Source organism: Prorops nasuta, unplaced genomic scaffold, assembly GCF_024137725.1.
Source record: "Prorops nasuta isolate Cenicafe-Biocafe unplaced genomic scaffold, Cenicafe_Pnas_1.2 PNAS00030, whole genome shotgun sequence".
In the NCBI taxonomy this organism is placed as follows: domain Eukaryota; kingdom Metazoa; phylum Arthropoda; class Insecta; order Hymenoptera; family Bethylidae; genus Prorops; species Prorops nasuta.
The window spans coordinates 1478954-1494880 of NW_027116827.1; the positions used below are offsets into that span (position 1 = coordinate 1478954).

At 29.0% G+C, this 15927-nt stretch overlaps 5 protein-coding genes across 10 annotated transcripts; 2 read left to right on the forward strand and 3 right to left on the reverse strand.

Annotated features, from left to right (window-relative positions):
• Positions 1-13: 13 nt before the first annotated feature.
• On the reverse strand, positions 14-4061 carry Mms19 (MMS19 nucleotide excision repair protein). Its single transcript, XM_066742581.1, has 9 exons — positions 3706-4061; positions 3254-3492; positions 2847-3179; positions 2184-2778; positions 1809-2090; positions 1024-1742; positions 691-948; positions 457-621; positions 14-366 (listed from the first exon to the last, which is right to left on the reverse strand). Exons 1-9 carry the CDS (start codon positions 3800-3802, stop codon positions 166-168), a joined length of 2889 nt encoding a protein of 962 aa, XP_066598678.1. The 5' UTR covers positions 3803-4061; the 3' UTR covers positions 14-165.
• A 101-nt stretch (positions 4062-4162) lies between these two features.
• LOC136782874 (ubiquitin domain-containing protein 1) lies at positions 4163-8248 on the forward strand. The gene is made up of 4 exons (XM_066742601.1): positions 4163-4355; positions 4920-5279; positions 5379-5497; positions 5571-8248. Exons 1-4 carry the CDS (start codon positions 4274-4276, stop codon positions 5730-5732), a joined length of 723 nt encoding a protein of 240 aa, XP_066598698.1. The 5' UTR covers positions 4163-4273; the 3' UTR covers positions 5733-8248.
• A 232-nt stretch (positions 8249-8480) lies between these two features.
• On the reverse strand, positions 8481-10772 carry LOC136782872 (heme A synthase COX15). Of its 3 annotated transcripts, XM_066742591.1 has the most exons (7): positions 10654-10772; positions 10494-10590; positions 10220-10388; positions 10010-10136; positions 9636-9768; positions 8920-9547; positions 8481-8850 (listed from the first exon to the last, which is right to left on the reverse strand). In XM_066742591.1, the coding sequence occupies exons 2-7, from the start codon at positions 10499-10501 to the stop codon at positions 8596-8598; spliced, it is 1320 nt and encodes a 439-aa protein (XP_066598688.1). In that variant the 5' UTR covers positions 10502-10590; positions 10654-10772; the 3' UTR covers positions 8481-8595. The 3 variants fall into 3 exon arrangements, with proteins under 3 accessions (XP_066598688.1, XP_066598690.1, XP_066598689.1); XM_066742593.1 differs by lacking the exon at positions 10494-10590 and having other exon boundaries at positions 10654-10729; XM_066742592.1 differs by having other exon boundaries at positions 10490-10682.
• Positions 10773-11109: 337 nt separating this feature from the next.
• Positions 11110-14368, forward strand: ApepP (Aminopeptidase P). Of its 4 annotated transcripts, none has more exons than XM_066742590.1 (6): positions 11110-11235; positions 11966-13095; positions 13179-13505; positions 13563-13693; positions 13767-13942; positions 14018-14368. In XM_066742590.1, exons 2-6 carry the CDS (start codon positions 11984-11986, stop codon positions 14141-14143), a joined length of 1872 nt encoding a protein of 623 aa, XP_066598687.1. In that variant the 5' UTR covers positions 11110-11235; positions 11966-11983; the 3' UTR covers positions 14144-14368. The 4 variants fall into 4 exon arrangements, with proteins under 4 accessions (XP_066598687.1, XP_066598684.1, XP_066598686.1 ...); XM_066742587.1 differs by having other exon boundaries at positions 11168-11322; XM_066742589.1 differs by having other exon boundaries at positions 11173-11317.
• On the reverse strand, positions 14129-15670 carry LOC136782875 (PRADC1-like protein). The gene is made up of 3 exons (XM_066742602.1): positions 15233-15670; positions 14864-14997; positions 14129-14775 (listed from the first exon to the last, which is right to left on the reverse strand). The coding sequence occupies exons 1-3, from the start codon at positions 15309-15311 to the stop codon at positions 14332-14334; spliced, it is 657 nt and encodes a 218-aa protein (XP_066598699.1). The 5' UTR covers positions 15312-15670; the 3' UTR covers positions 14129-14331.
• Between the last annotated feature and the right edge of the window lie 257 nt (positions 15671-15927).

Sequence of the window (15927 nt, forward strand, 5' to 3'; positions counted from 1 at the left end):
AGTAAATCAATTCTTGTTATTCAATAATATATATATATATATATAAATAAAATTATAAACTAATTTGGTAATAAAAATATACACAATTTATATCAATTTATATATCAAATCATATAATGTATTATTTATTTTGTAAACTCAATTGTTTTTATATGATACTTAATATTATTCATTTTTAATTCCACCAGGAGCATTAATTAAAAACCATTGTGTCCTAGTTGCTGTAGCAGCTTTTCTAACTAAACGTTTTGGATCATCAAGTAATACAGCTAATTTCTCCAACACATCTTGCTTATAAGGTTGTAATATAGTACCTGAATAAATGCAATAATTTGACAAACACTCTAAGGCTCCAATTCTGACTCTCTGCAAAAAAGATAATTCAGTAAAGGTAGATTTAGCATATGTGAAATATGTTAATATAATTGATTTAATTTAAAAATGTACAAATTGTACCATTGATTTATGTTCAATCAGATCTAAAAATTTAGGGATAAATCTGTCTATGTTTTCACGAAAGATTACATTTTTGCTATTTAATAGAAACGTTAATGTCATCAAGGTAGAAGACAGTAACTGTTCATTATTGATTGAAACAGTTTCAATCAATAAGGGTACTATCTGAAAATTTTAATAAAAATTCAATATAATTGATTGGTATTAATAATTTATATACCTTTAAACCCTTACCTCTATCAAATGTGTATACAACAATTTTATTGGAACTTCTTCTAACAGATATGCAAACGCATATAAATAATTTTGCCGTGAATCATTTTGAAATTGACTGCTCTCTTTTATAAAATGTTGAAATATCCTTTGCTTATAAAATATTTTGATATTGCAAAAATTTTCCTTTGTCAGCGTTTCTTCATGCTGAGCTACTAATATTTTAAATGCTTGTGCCACGTACTGTCCTACATGAATATTTTTAAGAGTATTGGTGAGCTATTCATAAAAATGAAGTTTTAATTAAAATTAATGTGAAAACTTAATATATATTAATAATTAAATAGTGCTTACAAATTTCAAAAAATCTTCTGAGTTTGAACTTCCTTTTATAACAACTGCTTTAATCAACCACATTTGTACAAAAACTGTAGCTTTTTTAACATCCAAATTAGCTACCTTTTCTATATTATTAATTATACTTTCTTTAAAGGAAACTAACAATTTACATAAGGAATCATCATCAGGTAACTTGTTGATTAAAGCTGACAGTAATTTACAGGATTCATGTCTTATATTTAAACTAGGACTGTAAATTGCTAATGCATATAAGTTTTCTAATAAATTATTTCTTGTGTCCAAAAATATATTTTGTTGCAGTGGTATAAACAAATTCATTACTAATGTAACTCTTGTTTCCGGATTTGAATCTATTAAGAATGCAGAATATTTATTTACAACTTCCTGCTGTTCCTTTGCAGAAAGTTTTCTCATAATTAACATACAAATATTTCTCATGACTGGTAGTCTCTTATCATATTCATTTACTTTAAAGGAAATTAAAGTGTCAATTATATTACAATTATCATACAAAAAATGGTGTATGTTAAAGTTATTAATATTTGCTGCAACAAGTTTTTCAAGGCAAATTAATGCTGTCAAACTTAGATCAGGACATTTGCTAGTTACAATATGGACTATCTTTGGAACAACTTCAAGAGACAGTGCTGCAACTTGTGCAGCTGCTGTAGTTGCTTCTAATCTTCTAATTAGAATTTTTGGCTCTATTCCATCTGTTATCATAAAAGAAATATATACAAGATTTACCAAAGTTAATAAATCACTCATTCTTATATTACCTTCACTTAAAGACAGTCGGTTATTAATAAATAATAAAATCTCTTCTGGATAAATGGTTGCGAAGCTTACAATGCTTGTATAACAAACAGATTTCAAGTCATCTCCACTTCTTTCCAACTCTTCAGCTAAAAGATTGAACAATAAGCTACGATATGCATGATTTAAATGTAACTTTTGTAGTGATAGCCCTTCTAGTACTTTTATTTTTAAGCTTGAATTGTTCAATTTCAATTCATTCATATATAGTTGTGCTAAATCTGTCCATGATAGCTCTGGTATATCTATAAAATAATGTATTAAGTAATTATTTTTTTTCTTCAATGTAGAAAGCAAGACATAAGTGAATTTAAAAATTTATTATCTTAATTGACAACCTTTAATGTGTAATTCAAAATCGACTGATATCTTCATAAAACTGTTTAAGTTTTCTAATAATAATATTTTGTCTTCTATTGAAGTTTTTGTTGAATATTGTCCAAGACATAATGGTATCACGGTACATAAAATTTGACAGCATGATTTTTTATTTACAGATGCTATGACTTCTAACAATTTCACAGATGGCTTAAACAAACTTAGATGTATATCACATAAAGAAGATCTTATGTCAATTATGATTTTTTCTATAAATTTTCTATGGATATCATCATCTAGTGATATTACTTGGACTATTATATTTATTGTATTTAAGGCAATATTTTTTATTTCTGTATTTCCACCTGGTATTATTTCTTGCCTTATAACTTGCCACAGTTCATAAAGATGATCTTTTAATCCCTCAGATTGAAATATTGAAGCTCCTCTAGAGAGTAGTTTAAGTGAGTCAGATTTTGCAACTTTCAAATTAGATGAAAGCTTTTCCATAATCAGAGGTAAACAATATTTTGCAAATGCTGGTATTGCACACAAACATGGTTCTAGTGCTTCTGCTAAATCATTGCGTGTAATTGATGAATTTTCTGGTCCAGACTAAAAAAAATAATATTAAATCAGGTAAATGGTTTAGGAAAAAAATATATAACTTTAAATGCACATACAGGATTAAAATCAACAGGAAAATAACAAGAAATTATTTCAAACATTTCTTCTTCTAAATGTCCCAAAGAAAACTGTTTCATAAAGTATGGAAGTATATTAAATAAGAGCATTAAATTTCTAGGATCTCTTTCTCCATCAATGAAAGTAATAAATCCATATATAAAATCAGCTCCCATTGCTTTTAGCTCATTAAATTTTGTTTTCACTACATAAATAAGTATGTGATATATATTTCGACGATCTGGTAATAGCTGAGATTGACAATGAATATTATTAAACATAGCCCTTAGTAATTGTGTTATAGAATCATTTGGAAGATATTTCATTTGAACCTAAAAGTAATTTTGTTATTATTTTATATAAATATGTAAAAATTGAATGAGCTATTCACTGAAAATGTTCATACGATTGCCAAGATGCCTTGTATAATAGCTGGAATAATACTATGGTGATCTTGTAAACGATCACAATAAAAATTAGTAAGAAAATGTAGTTCTGCTTCGTGCAAAAATTCACTAGATATTTGAGCCAAGACAGATGAGAGTATAAGAACACCTTTTTCTCTTCGAATAACATCTTTATCAATTAAAAATGGACCTAGCTCTTCTACAAGTGTACAAAGCTTTATAGAGCTGGATTCAATTTCTGTCAAAAGTAAAGCTTTGTAAGATTATTATTAAATCAAATATATACAATAATTATTTTCTAATAATTAAGTAAAACAAAATTATTTAATGTGGTATTATTAAATATGATAAATTATTTTTTTACAAATTCTGCTTATAGAACAGGCCAAAGCAAATGCCTTTTGTAATAAGTGTAAAACATTTGTGCTAATTAATGATTAATACATTTTACCTGCAGCGATACCTTGACATTCTACAATTAAAGTATCATTATTCTGATAATCAGCTTGTAATTTCTTGGTAAGAACATTGTTCATCGGAGTAGCCATTTGTTCTCAAATCAACTTTCAAGTCTTTCAACTTTTCAAGCATGCATGTCCGAGCGAACCTTCCTCCCCCCGACCGCCTCAGATAGAGAGAGAAAGAGAGTCTCCTCCTTTAATAATCTCCAGGTCTCCCATCTCATCCCGTGATGCCGTAGAAGTGTCATCCAAACTAATAAAAATTATAATTTATTTGACAAATACTTATTCTATATTAAACTACTTTCCTCTTTTCTTTATTTCATAATTATTATAATACAATTTTACAATAAATTAATCATATAGAAAATGACGTCATATTTACACTGCTGCCAACATATAAATCCCGCTTTCATGTTCAACCGGTCCTAAAAAACAGTAGCGCCCCTCGCGGTGCAATGCAATCCATATTGTTACGATACGGATAAGATGGATGAAAATGACATGTGAGGTGTTGTTAAATTTTAGTGAAATGTTTGGTTACTTCAGCCACCTAAGATGGGAGGCTGCATAGGAATAACGAGAGCAAGAAATGCATCTGTTGATGACACTTCAGGAAATTCAACGAGAACAAATTCAGGTAGAACTATAGAAGCTTGTCCCAATTCTACGCAAAAACCTACCTAACATTTATTAACCTTGAAGTCAATCCAGCTTTTTCTGTTACCTTCGTAGCTCGCATGTATTGCGTATTATACTTTTATGGTCATGTAATATTACTTATTATTAATTACAAGCTTCTCAATAAGTAAACATATTTATTACACCTTATATTTCTTTATAACGCTGGACGAAACGGCTGAACGTTCTTTTTACGATAATATTTTAGAAGCATTTATGTTTCCTAATTGGATTTTAATTTAAAGTTTATACAATCCTTACAAATATCACAACATGTTTTAAAAAAACTTATACTATTGTATAGAGTTTATACTGTTTTACATTGCATCTCTTTTATTTTTTTGTAATTACTAATTTTGATAACATGAAATTCTAATAAGTAGATGTAAACAATTTGAAATTCTTCTAACTTTAAATATTACATCTTTCTCTCTTTATTTTTAAATATATTCTAATAATAACAGGTACAGTTCTTGTTAACTTTTGTATTTTATTGTATTATAGCTTTATACATGTTTTACAGGCAATACCAGAAAGAATCATCCTTTGTGTCATGAAGTATTTAGGTGGAAATCAGATGTACCTCTAACTGAAGGTCAATTGAGAAGTAAAAGAGATGAATTTTGGGATACTGCACCTGCATTTGATGGAAGAAAAGAAATATGGGATGCACTAAGAGCTGGTGCTACTGCTGCAGAAGCTGAGGATTATCAGCTAGCACAAGCCATATTAGATGGGGCTAATATTTCTGTGCCAAATGGATTCTTAACTGAATGCTATGATGAACTTGGCACCAGATATCAGGTCCCTATTTATTGCTTATCATATCCAATTAATATTGTGAAAGAAGATAGTGGAAGAGATTCTCCAGCTGATTGTTCAGGTATCTGTATTATTTTTTAAAAGTGTATATTAAGGATTTTCATTTATTAAATTAAAACTATTCTATTTATATTAAAATTCTTACTATTATTTTATGTAGAACCTGTGGATGGAGGAACAGAACAGACTTTGAAGCTCAGATTATCAACCACCTTAGGGGATGTGAAATTACCTGTTTACAGTAAAGATACCATTGGCATTGCCAAAAAGAAATTACAAGTTTGTGTATTTTCATTATCCTTATTTTATTTATTAGACAAGATTCATTTTAAAATATTTTTTTTTTATTCAGAGCCAGGAAGGATTAGAACCATCCAGACAAAGGTGGTTTTTTGGTGGAAAACTTTTAGGTGATAAAATGCACATAGAAGAAGCAAAAATTCAAACAGGTTATGTAATACAAGTAATTGTTAATCCAGAAAGAACAGATGACAGCCCTTCTAAGACCAGTTGAACTTGAGTATACATAATTAACTAATAATAAATTAAACCTTGACAAGTAGCATATTTTTTTATAACATAAAAAATAGAATGTAGTATTTTGTTGTAAATCCTTTAAAAAAAAAAATTAAAATTCTTTAGTTTTAAAAATTTTTATACATATTTGTTTGATAAATTTCTTCTACATTTAAATAATAAGACATGATATATCAACTAGTATAAAAAAATATGCTCCTTGATGACTTACGTTGGCATTGTATAAGCTCACGTCTACAGGAGAATCGACTGAATTGCAATTTAAAATACCTAAGACATATGAGTGCGCTATTCTCTTTACACAGACTTTCAATTTTCAAATGAAAATTTGATAGTAGACACATCAATGAGCGCAATGTTTCCTTTTTCAACAAATGACACTGGCATTATTAAAAAATATTATGCTATGGTTAGCTTTTTATATGATAATATACAAATTAACTATTACTATTATGTTACTAAAAATTCTTTAAGTACCATACCAGAACTTAGCTTTTCACAAGAGTGACTTATTCTTTCTTTAATGTTTACAACTTTTGATATCCAATTATAGCATGGGTGTTTATGATTATTGGATATGGTTGAGTCTATTATTTCTGTCCTTATTGATTGTAAATTGTAAGAAAGATCATTACGCTGGAAGCTGCAAAAATTTACTCTTTAAGAAGCATATCTTTGGAATCATGGAGTTCAATTTAGATATAGAAAAATTTAATAATTCTTTTTTTTTTATTTTAAAGGGCCTACTGTTGGCATTAACAGTTGTGATTCCTTCCTGTAATTAATATGCTAAGATATAATATAAGACCATTTAAAATAAATAAGGCATAAAGAGGAAAATATAAGACTACTGTGGTATGTGATGTTGGTACACTTTTTGACAAATAATTAGAAGTAATTGCTTGTGTAAGAGCAGTGCAGATCTGAAAAATAAAACAGGAGCAGCTAGTCATACATTTGGCACAAATATTATATTTCCATTCTACGTACCACACAAGCAAACTTGTACATTGAAATGGATTTAAGAATAGGACATGGTGCAAAAATTAGCTCTTTAATTTTACCAAAAGTTATTAATTTTATTTAATATCTTTTACCTAAATAGCAGCTTGTGTGTATGTGTACACATATCTATAATATACATGCATATAAATGCTTCACTACTGCAAACAGAGTTAAAAAAGGCAATATTTAATTACATCTATCACTTATTAATAAATCAGTTAAAAATTTCAGATTGTATCATAAATGATTTTAATAATAATCAAAAAGTTAACATAATAGTGTATGTATGAAACTTAATTAGTATGGGAACAGATGCGTTTACTTATAAAATATTCTGAGTATATTTATATATAATACATAAAAGTATGCATTTTTATTATGCATTTTTATAAATGACCAATGGCAGCACAAAAGTGTTAAAATAATTTTCTTTTTCTTTAGTTGACCAAACTATTTTTGTGCTAATGTGTAAGAATGATTCGTATATGTTTATTGAATATTAACTTTGTTCATTTAATACTTAGTATAATCTTAAATAAATAAATGAAGTAAATTTGGTCAAAAATTACATAATCCAAATATAAAAATATTGATAATTTCTTAATTATTGTAACCTATACTGTGAACAAATGAAGTTAAACTTAAATATTGTATTTTCGTATTACTGGTCTTTATTTACAGAAGCTGTCCATTGTGAGAGGGCCTCAATTTTATTAGACTGACTAAAAAGCCACAATGAAAACTTATCTTTCATAAGTTCTGATTTGTGGAAATCAAATTACTTGCAATGTACTGGCACAGTACTCATTGAGACTGCATTTTCAGTTGTTTTTGTTTTCATTGAGCGAATAGAATGTTTTTATGAAGTGCAAAATATTGCACAGCATGTGCACATTATAACTCAGAAAGTACTCAATACAAGCTTGTGATCACTTAAATCTTGAATTCTTTAATTGTTTTATATTGCATCTATTACGTAGTTATCCTTTTTTTTCAAATACATAAATTTTATTAAACTATAACTTTTTTAATACTCCTAACCGTGTAATGTTTAGCAAAATGCGATGAACCGCCAATATAAAAGAATAACAAAGCATGTCAAGTTTGTACATAACTAAAAATTTACAATAATAAAAGTGCAATTTAAAACGCCGAACAGAGGTGCAGTTTATTAATAGCATTGTTGTCGGACCAATGTGCAAGGCGTTTTTAAAAATTAAAAATGACTGATTGGAGATTAAGCATGATAACTGCCAATCAATCAATTTTTTTTTACTGCTAATCAGGTCCAACAAAATTTTTTTAAACTTGCAATCCAGAAAATCATAATTAGATAGCATAGCTATGAATAAAGCAGGGTTTACATATTTTTTAAATTGTTCAAGAATTTAATATTATATATAAAGAACCATATAGTTGAGCCGTCTCAACATAATGAATAAATTCAAAAAATGTAAGTCTGCTAAGAATATTACATGATTCATCACATATTGGTATTTCTAAATATCTATTTATTTCCAATGTTTTTGTTCTTTCCTTACCTGTATAAGTAATTTAATATGAAAGTAAACAATAACAATATGCAAAATATTATCAAAACTTGTATAATTATCGTTTGGTTGTATAACTATTAGTCCTCACAATTTATATGTAAATCAATTTGTATAATTAATAAACATTATATCTATGATTTGCTGAATAAAGTATAATGTTATGAAAATGCCCAAATCTATTTTATTTAAATCTTTACATAAGTTATAGTTATATATACAGTATTTAACAAATACTAATAAAAAACAGTTTATTATTTATCTATAAATGCAATCATATAATATTTATTTTGGTAGTAACTTTAAGTATTTGAGTTCATGACAGAGCCAAATTATTGTACTTAACAGAATAAGACTTCCAGATTGATGAGATGCTGCCAATGCTAATGGGACATGATTTAATAAAGTTGAAATGCCAAGTATCACTTGCAAATAGCCAGCACACAATACTGCTGCCACTGCTTTTGACCCATGCCCTGGCAATTTATGTTTATAAGACATAAAACCAATACAGGTAATAAGTGCCAAAGTAGTGGTACCCTGCAAATAATTAATAGAATAATTCTTTAAATAGTCTATTTTTGAGATTACGCTAAAAATTAAACATACTAATACTCGATGATCAAATTGAACAGTAGTTGGATTTTCAGTGAAATTTTTGATAATCGGTGATATAAAAAAAATATCATCAGGTACCCATTTGTCTGCCATTTTTGGAAATGTATTATAAATTAAACCAGCATCCATCCCTGCTACAAATGCACCAGACAAGGCAGTAAAAAATATTAGACCCTTTGTTGAATGTACAACTTTTCTTAGCCGGGTTAATTTCTTTATTGTATTATTTAATTGTCCTGTACTGAATGATTCAAAAGACAATTTCTCAGCAGGGAGTAAATGATCCAATGCATTGTACAAAAATCCAGTGTATATAATAAATGCTAATCCCAAATGTGCAGCTAGACGATATTGCGATACTCTTGGTACATCTGAGGGTTCTGAAAAGCGATCCTCCAATCCAGATTGGACCATGTACCATCCCATTAAACCTTGTATACCAATAAGTGTTCCTAGTACTCCTACACGTAATTTCATTTGTTGATTGAATCTTCCTCTTATCCAGAAATAGGCAGCAGGAATTAGAAAAACTCCTCCAATTAAACGTCCCCACATTCTGTGCAAATATTCCATCCACCAGATATTTTTAAATTCTTCAAGAGTCATATTCTTATTAGTACTATTTAAAAAAAAATTATTATTATGTGCCTTAAAGATACTAAGTATAGCATTTATATGTAATATTATTTATTTTATACTTATTGTACATTTTATATTCTGGAAATTGTTTATACCGATCAAATTCTTCTAACCACTGAATATCATTTTTAGGCATTTTTTCACCAAGCAGTTTCCATGTAACCATTGAAAGTCCAGATTCTGTAAGTCTTGTTACACCTCCTAAAATATTGCAATAAATCAGAATATTATGGTCAATTATGATAAACAATAATTATTTCTATTCACTAATTTTAAGATTCCTTAAAACATTTTGTTGACATAGTTACATATATTTAAAATCGTTATGTATTTTATATATAATTTTATTACTTCAGAAGAATTTATTTTCCATAAGTTTTATCTATTATTACTTTAATAATTTTGCACAAATTATTATAAAATACGTAATATATAATGAAACCTAATACTACAGCAACGAATACCATTCCACTACAAGTTAGCAACCATGATCCCAAAAGTTTTTCCAATCTTTTTGGTGCATTAGAACTACAATTAGCAACAATTAGTTTATTCGGCTGAAATAAACCCTATAATTAAGAAAATTTTTTCATTAAAACTTTATTTCATAGAATTAAATTTAAAAATTTTTTATTCATAATTAAAATCATACCTTTCTTACAAAAATATGGTTTCTTTTTAACAAAGCATATGAATTTAAAAGTGACGGTGCCTTTGTATATGCATTTGTATAACAGGATCGACAAAGTGGAACATAACTCTTAACATAGACCTTCTCAATTGTTTTGAAACAATATCTATTTAAAGATAACATTTTTGTACTAAAAATGATAGATACTATTAGTATATTTCATAACGAAATTTTGTATGATTCTTTTTATGTAAAATTAATATAATATATAATATTATTAATAACAATAACCTACGCCGGCATAAAATTATAAGCTGTATTTTTATATTATATTTTAAGCTACTGGTTCACTATTGATCTTCACATCAAAACACCGAATTCCAAACCTACATCTGATAAAAATTAGTCTTTTGAAATTCTAATATTTAATTTTCACTGCTTGAAGTGATAAATACCTAATATTAGTCAATTAGTCTAGATTGTTCTAGGTAGTTTGTGTAGGCCGAATTCATAAACGTCACTCAAGCTCCACTCGAACTCGAAATGATTCAAATCAGGCTAAATACTACAGTATATGTAACGTAAACTGTAGCATAATAGCTTGAGTGGAGCTCAACTCTCAAGTGAAAAGTGACGTCTACACCTCCGTGAAGTTGGCCCCCCAATTTTTAAATTCTAATAATTCATTTTGTTTGAGAATCGTTTAAGAGAGTTTGAGAATTTAAGATTAATTAATGTTTGAGAAAAATGAAAATTGAGCGTCAAGTTAGCCCCAACTTTATTATTTTTCATAATATTAAGTATTGAAGAGCCTAATCGATATAAAATTGTTTGAGAGAAAGATATACATATGTCCAGTTTTTCGTTTGAGAGTGTAGCCCGCGCCCCGCAAGTGCCCAGCGCCCACACACGGTGCACACTGCACCCCCGCAAGCAGTAGTTAAGAATGTGAATTGATGTGAGTTAGCTTAGCAGTCATTAGCACTTAGCAGTTGTCAGTACTCAGTACTCAGCATCCAGTCCGCAATCTCCGTTCCGTATGTAATCGTATAAATTATTTGGGTACTTTTCAGTTATTTACTACTGTTTACAAGAAAATTAAACTTAACCGCAGAAAAGGTAAGGTAAGGTACATACATGTATATTATGTATGTATGTATATACAGCATAATAATGTTACAGATGTGAAGTAATGGTAAGATAACGATAATGATTGTAATATGAATTATTATGAATATTGGTGAAAAGTTGCTTTAAATATTTTTATTATACCGTATTACAAGTTTTATGTAAATTCTGATACAAATGTATGTAATAGTTCATCAGTTTTAAAACGAATGGCAGTTGATAAGAGTCATATTTTTGTTTTACAATATACTTATTATTACTTTATACAAAGATTAGTAATTGTTTGGTTTATAAAAGTGGAGATTAAATATATAAACAATTCAAGGAGCTAGTAGCACCAACATCTAGCTTATATAAAATGATAAATAGATAAGATAAATTATAATCTCCTAATTGATAAGAAGAAGAATGTATAGTCTTTATTTTATAGCAAAACATTTTTTTATTTTCACATTTTTCAATATTATTCACCTATAATTTTACCAATGGGGTAATATCTTTAAAATTGTAACAATTAATCTGCAATAAGAACTAATTACATAATTTGCATTATTAATATTTGCCTTTTAAGATATGAAATATTGATTATTTAATTATCTCTGATTTCAATCTCAATTGTTTCTCAATTTATAATTTTAGATTGAAAGAGAAATCATAATGGCACAAAGAACAGGTGCGATGAAGTTAAGTAAACTCAGAGAAATGATGGCAGCTGTTCCAGTTGGTGGTACTAAAGGGAAAGGAATTGATGCTCTGATAGTAACAATGCAAGATCAACATGAATCTGAATATTTAAGAGATCGAGACAAGAGGATACGTTTCATATCTGGTTTTAGCGGTTCTTCAGCAACAGCTGTAATAACACCGAGTAAAGCATTATTTTGGACAAGTGGACGTTATTATATACAAGCACTAGATCAATTGGATCCAGCAGAAGAGTGGATACTTATGAAAGAAGGTCTGCTAGATACACCAACTAAAGAAACATGGCTGCTTAATAATTTATCTCCAAAATCTATAGTTGGTACAGATCCTAATTTAATTTGTAATTCAGAATGGGAATATCTTTCTAGCACTTTAAACTCTGGTGGCCATAGCATAGTACCACTTTCAGAAAATTTAATCGATAAAGTTTGGGGTGATGAACAGCCAACAGATGAAACTTATATTATTAATTCACATCCAATACAATTTTCTGGTAAAAGTGCAGGAGAAAAAGTTCAATTAACACGTGAAGCTATGGAAAGTGTAGGTGCAACAATATTAGTGATTACAGCACTGGATGATATAGCATATCTTCTAAATTTAAGGGGATCAGATATTCCTTGTAATCCTGTATTTTTTGCTTATGTAATCTTAACACTTGAGGAGCTTCATTTATTTATTAATGCGAGTAAACTGAGTGAGGCAGCTCAACAACAATTAGTGGCAGAAAAAGTAAATCCTGTGTACCATCCATATAAAGACATATATAAAGTTTTAAACCAAATAGCCAGTTCATGCACAGAAAAAGATAAAATTTGGTTAAGTAGCAATTCTAGCTATGCAATACACAGGGAATGTGAGAAAGCAAAAAAGCATGTGGCTATGCTACCTGTATGCTTTATGAAAGCTGTGAAAAATCAGGTTGAAATAGATGGAATGAAATCTTCACATACTCGAGATTCAGTCGCTCTTGTAAAATACTTTGCTTGGTTAGAAGATAAAATTAAATCGGGTGAATATATAACTGAAATTTCAGGTGCTGCACAGCTTGAGAAATTTAGAAGGTTAGTAATTTTTTACAAAGTTACTTTTATGATCCTCTAACTTTACTATTCTAACTAAATGATTTATTAAATGTTGCTAAAAGTGAACAGGATCATTATATTGGATTAAGTTTTCCAACAATATCTTCAGTAGGAGCTCATGGAGCAATCATTCATTATATTCCTACATCTGCTACAGATGTACAAATTACGGATAAAGAAGTTTATCTTTGTGACTCTGGAGCCCAATATTTAGATGGTACTACAGATGTTACTCGAACAATGCATTTTGGTGAACCAAGTAATTTTGAGAAAGAAACTTTTACAAGAGTTTTTAAAGGACAATATCAATTATCAACTGCCATTTTTCCAAATAAAATGAAAGGCTGCCTCCTTGATACTTTAGCACGCTCACATTTGTGGAAAGTGGGGTATGTGTATATAGCCTTCCAAAAATAATTGTGATTATTAGCTCAATTTGTTATTAGGCTCAATTATCTTCATGGCACTGGTCATGGAGTTGGATCATATTTATGTGTTCATGAAATAGTATCAGGAATATCTTGGCAACTATATCCTAATGATCCTGGTGTACAAGCTGGCATGTTTCTTTCGAATGGTAAATAGTTTATATTGTTACCATTTTAATTCCTCTTAAAAATGAAAATTTGACGGATAAATTTATTTAACAGAGCCTGGTTATTATGAGGATGAGAAATTTGGAATCAGACTAGAAAATGTTGAATTAGTTGTAAAAGCTAATACACCATATAATTATCTAGGTCAAGATTACCTTACATTTGAAACAATGACTCTTGTGCCTATTCAAACAAAAATGTTGGATGTTTCATTGCTCACTGAAGATGAGGTATGAAATGTGAATAAGAATATTTGAAATATTAAATAAAACTGTATTAGTCATTTAAAGCCATTTTTATTTCAGATTAAATATTTGAATGACTATCATGCTAAATGTTATAAAACTTTAGCACCGTTTCTACAAGGGCCGAAAAATGCCCAAGCACTTCAATGGCTCAAAAAAGAAACAACACAATTAACTTCAAGATAGTTTTAATCTTATATTTTTACAATGAAATTATGTACAAATGGTATTTAAAATGGCATTTTTTATAATTCTATATTCTCAGCTTTATTTTAATAATCTTTAATTAAACAGAAGTTTATATAATTATGTTTTGTACATTCAGTTATTTATAAACTTATGAGAAACAATTTTTACATAATGTGTAATATCATCTACCATAAATGCCAAGGTGGTTGATGGAGTTTTGCTTGGGGTAAATTAGTAAAATTGAGTGGAATATTAATTAAGGCAAATGATCGATTAAGTTTTTTTAATGTTTCTCTAATCATTCTACCATTCTTACCTAATAAAAAGCCAGCAGGAATATTAACCGATTTACTCGAAGGAACAGTATCATCATGACTCATCTCAACATAATAATAATCTAACCATATTGGACTAGTTGTATCTTCTTCTGAGGAAATTGGATAGTCTGAAATAATTACAGCTTTTGCACCAGCTTCTTCTGCTGTCAAAGATTTAACAAAAAAGCTACATTTTCCTCTTTCAATTAATGCAACTTTTCCCTTCAGTAGTTCAGCATTAACAATTTTCTCACAGCCATTTGATGGTATAATAGGCACTAATTCAATCTCCCGTTCAGCCAAACTTTGATTCTATAAAAAATAATAATTTAAAATTTAATATGTATATCATTAATTTTTCTAAACTTTTTAGTCAAATTTATATTAAAATATAGCTTACAAAAGGAACTCCAAAATCTTGAGTAGGTTTAAGCCTGTAAGTATATTTTAATTCTGGAGGATCTGTGATTTCGAAAAAGATATCTGCTTCAAGGAATTTGTCTGTATGATCATCCAAATCATATATTTTATAATCTGTTTTTGAAGAATAAAACTATTTTTAAAATTCTATAATTTGTTGGACTCTATGGAAACGTATAATTAATACTTAAAATTAAAGCTATGCTTTTTACATTTATAACATACAAATTTTAAATCTCGTAATTTTGGTTCTATTTTATTCGTGGGTGATTACCTAACAAAAAATAATACTTTTTCGCGTAATATACTGCTCAACGTTTCTCTTTAGTTTTTACCCAATTTTACCAACCTTCTCCACATCCTGTGGATATCCCTGAAGCGCATAACACCAAAGCATTTAATAACCAAGTTAATTTTGTTTTATACATAATCAATGCTTCTTATCAGAATTTTAGTTTAATAAAAGTCTTATCGTTATGATCTCTAGGCACAAACATATTGATCAACACTGTATTTGCCAAATGTGACAATGCGATTTGTGATTCCTGTCTGCACCGTGGTGATATGATTGGTGACCGCGTGCGACTTATGACTTGGATAGGATGGGATTCCTATTCCTATTCCTCCTGTTTTTCTTACCTCCTACAGTCCTACAACTCCTACATAATCAGCTGTAATCACTGTAAATACTGTAATACTAGAAACTAGAAGTTGCTAGAAAAGCAGCAGTGGGGCCCGTGGGACGACTTATACCAACAGAGAGTACCAAAGTTATGTACGTAATATCAAGTTTACCAACTGGTACCAACCGCCAACCAGTAGAACACTGCACGACGTGCACCAGTGGCACCAGTGCTGGCGTATGTATATGTATGCTATCAGGCATTCAGGCGTCTCTCGAGTAAGTCAGTGGTACCAGAAACGAAAATTTGTATATCTTTATCCATCCTATTATAGCGCTTACACGTGAAGGGATTTACAAGGAATTTTAGTTGAGGAGGGGGAAGGGGGTATTTAGGTTTTACGATGTGTTTACAAATCGGA

Bases quoted from the DNA above. Each gene is read 5' to 3' on its own strand.
- LOC136782874 (XM_066742601.1), top strand. From the start codon at position 4,274: ATGGGAGGCTGCATAGGAATAACGAGAGCAAGAAATGCATCTGTTGAT. The intron at 4,356-4,919 runs GTAGAACTATAG...CATGTTTTACAG, and splicing joins TTCAACGAGAACAAATTCAG to GCAATACCAGAAAGAATCAT. The intron at 5,280-5,378 runs GTATCTGTATTA...TATTTTATGTAG, and splicing joins TTCTCCAGCTGATTGTTCAG to AACCTGTGGATGGAGGAACA.
- LOC136782875 (XM_066742602.1), bottom strand. From the start codon at position 15,311: ATGTATAAAACAAAATTAACTTGGTTATTAAATGCTTTGGTGTTATGC. The intron at 14,998-15,232 runs GTTGGTAAAATT...CTTCAAAAACAG, and splicing joins ATCCACAGGATGTGGAGAAG to ATTATAAAATATATGATTTG. The intron at 14,776-14,863 runs GTAAGCTATATT...TATTTTTTATAG, and splicing joins AAGATTTTGGAGTTCCTTTT to AATCAAAGTTTGGCTGAACG.
- Mms19 (XM_066742581.1), bottom strand. From the start codon at position 3,802: ATGGCTACTCCGATGAACAATGTTCTTACCAAGAAATTACAAGCTGAT. The intron at 3,180-3,253 runs GTATGAACATTT...AATTACTTTTAG, and splicing joins TACAAGGCATCTTGGCAATC to GTTCAAATGAAATATCTTCC. The intron at 2,779-2,846 runs GTATGTGCATTT...TATTTTTTTTAG, and splicing joins TTCCTGTTGATTTTAATCCT to TCTGGACCAGAAAATTCATC.
- LOC136782872 (XM_066742591.1), bottom strand. The intron at 10,137-10,219 runs GTATGATTTTAA...TCTTAATTATAG, and splicing joins ACCATATTTTTGTAAGAAAG to GGTTTATTTCAGCCGAATAA. The intron at 9,548-9,635 runs GTACAATAAGTA...TTTTTTAAATAG, and splicing joins CAATTTCCAGAATATAAAAT to TACTAATAAGAATATGACTC.
- ApepP (XM_066742586.1), top strand. The intron at 13,506-13,562 runs GTATGTGTATAT...ATTTGTTATTAG, and splicing joins TCACATTTGTGGAAAGTGGG to GCTCAATTATCTTCATGGCA. The intron at 13,694-13,766 runs GTAAATAGTTTA...TTTATTTAACAG, and splicing joins TGGCATGTTTCTTTCGAATG to AGCCTGGTTATTATGAGGAT.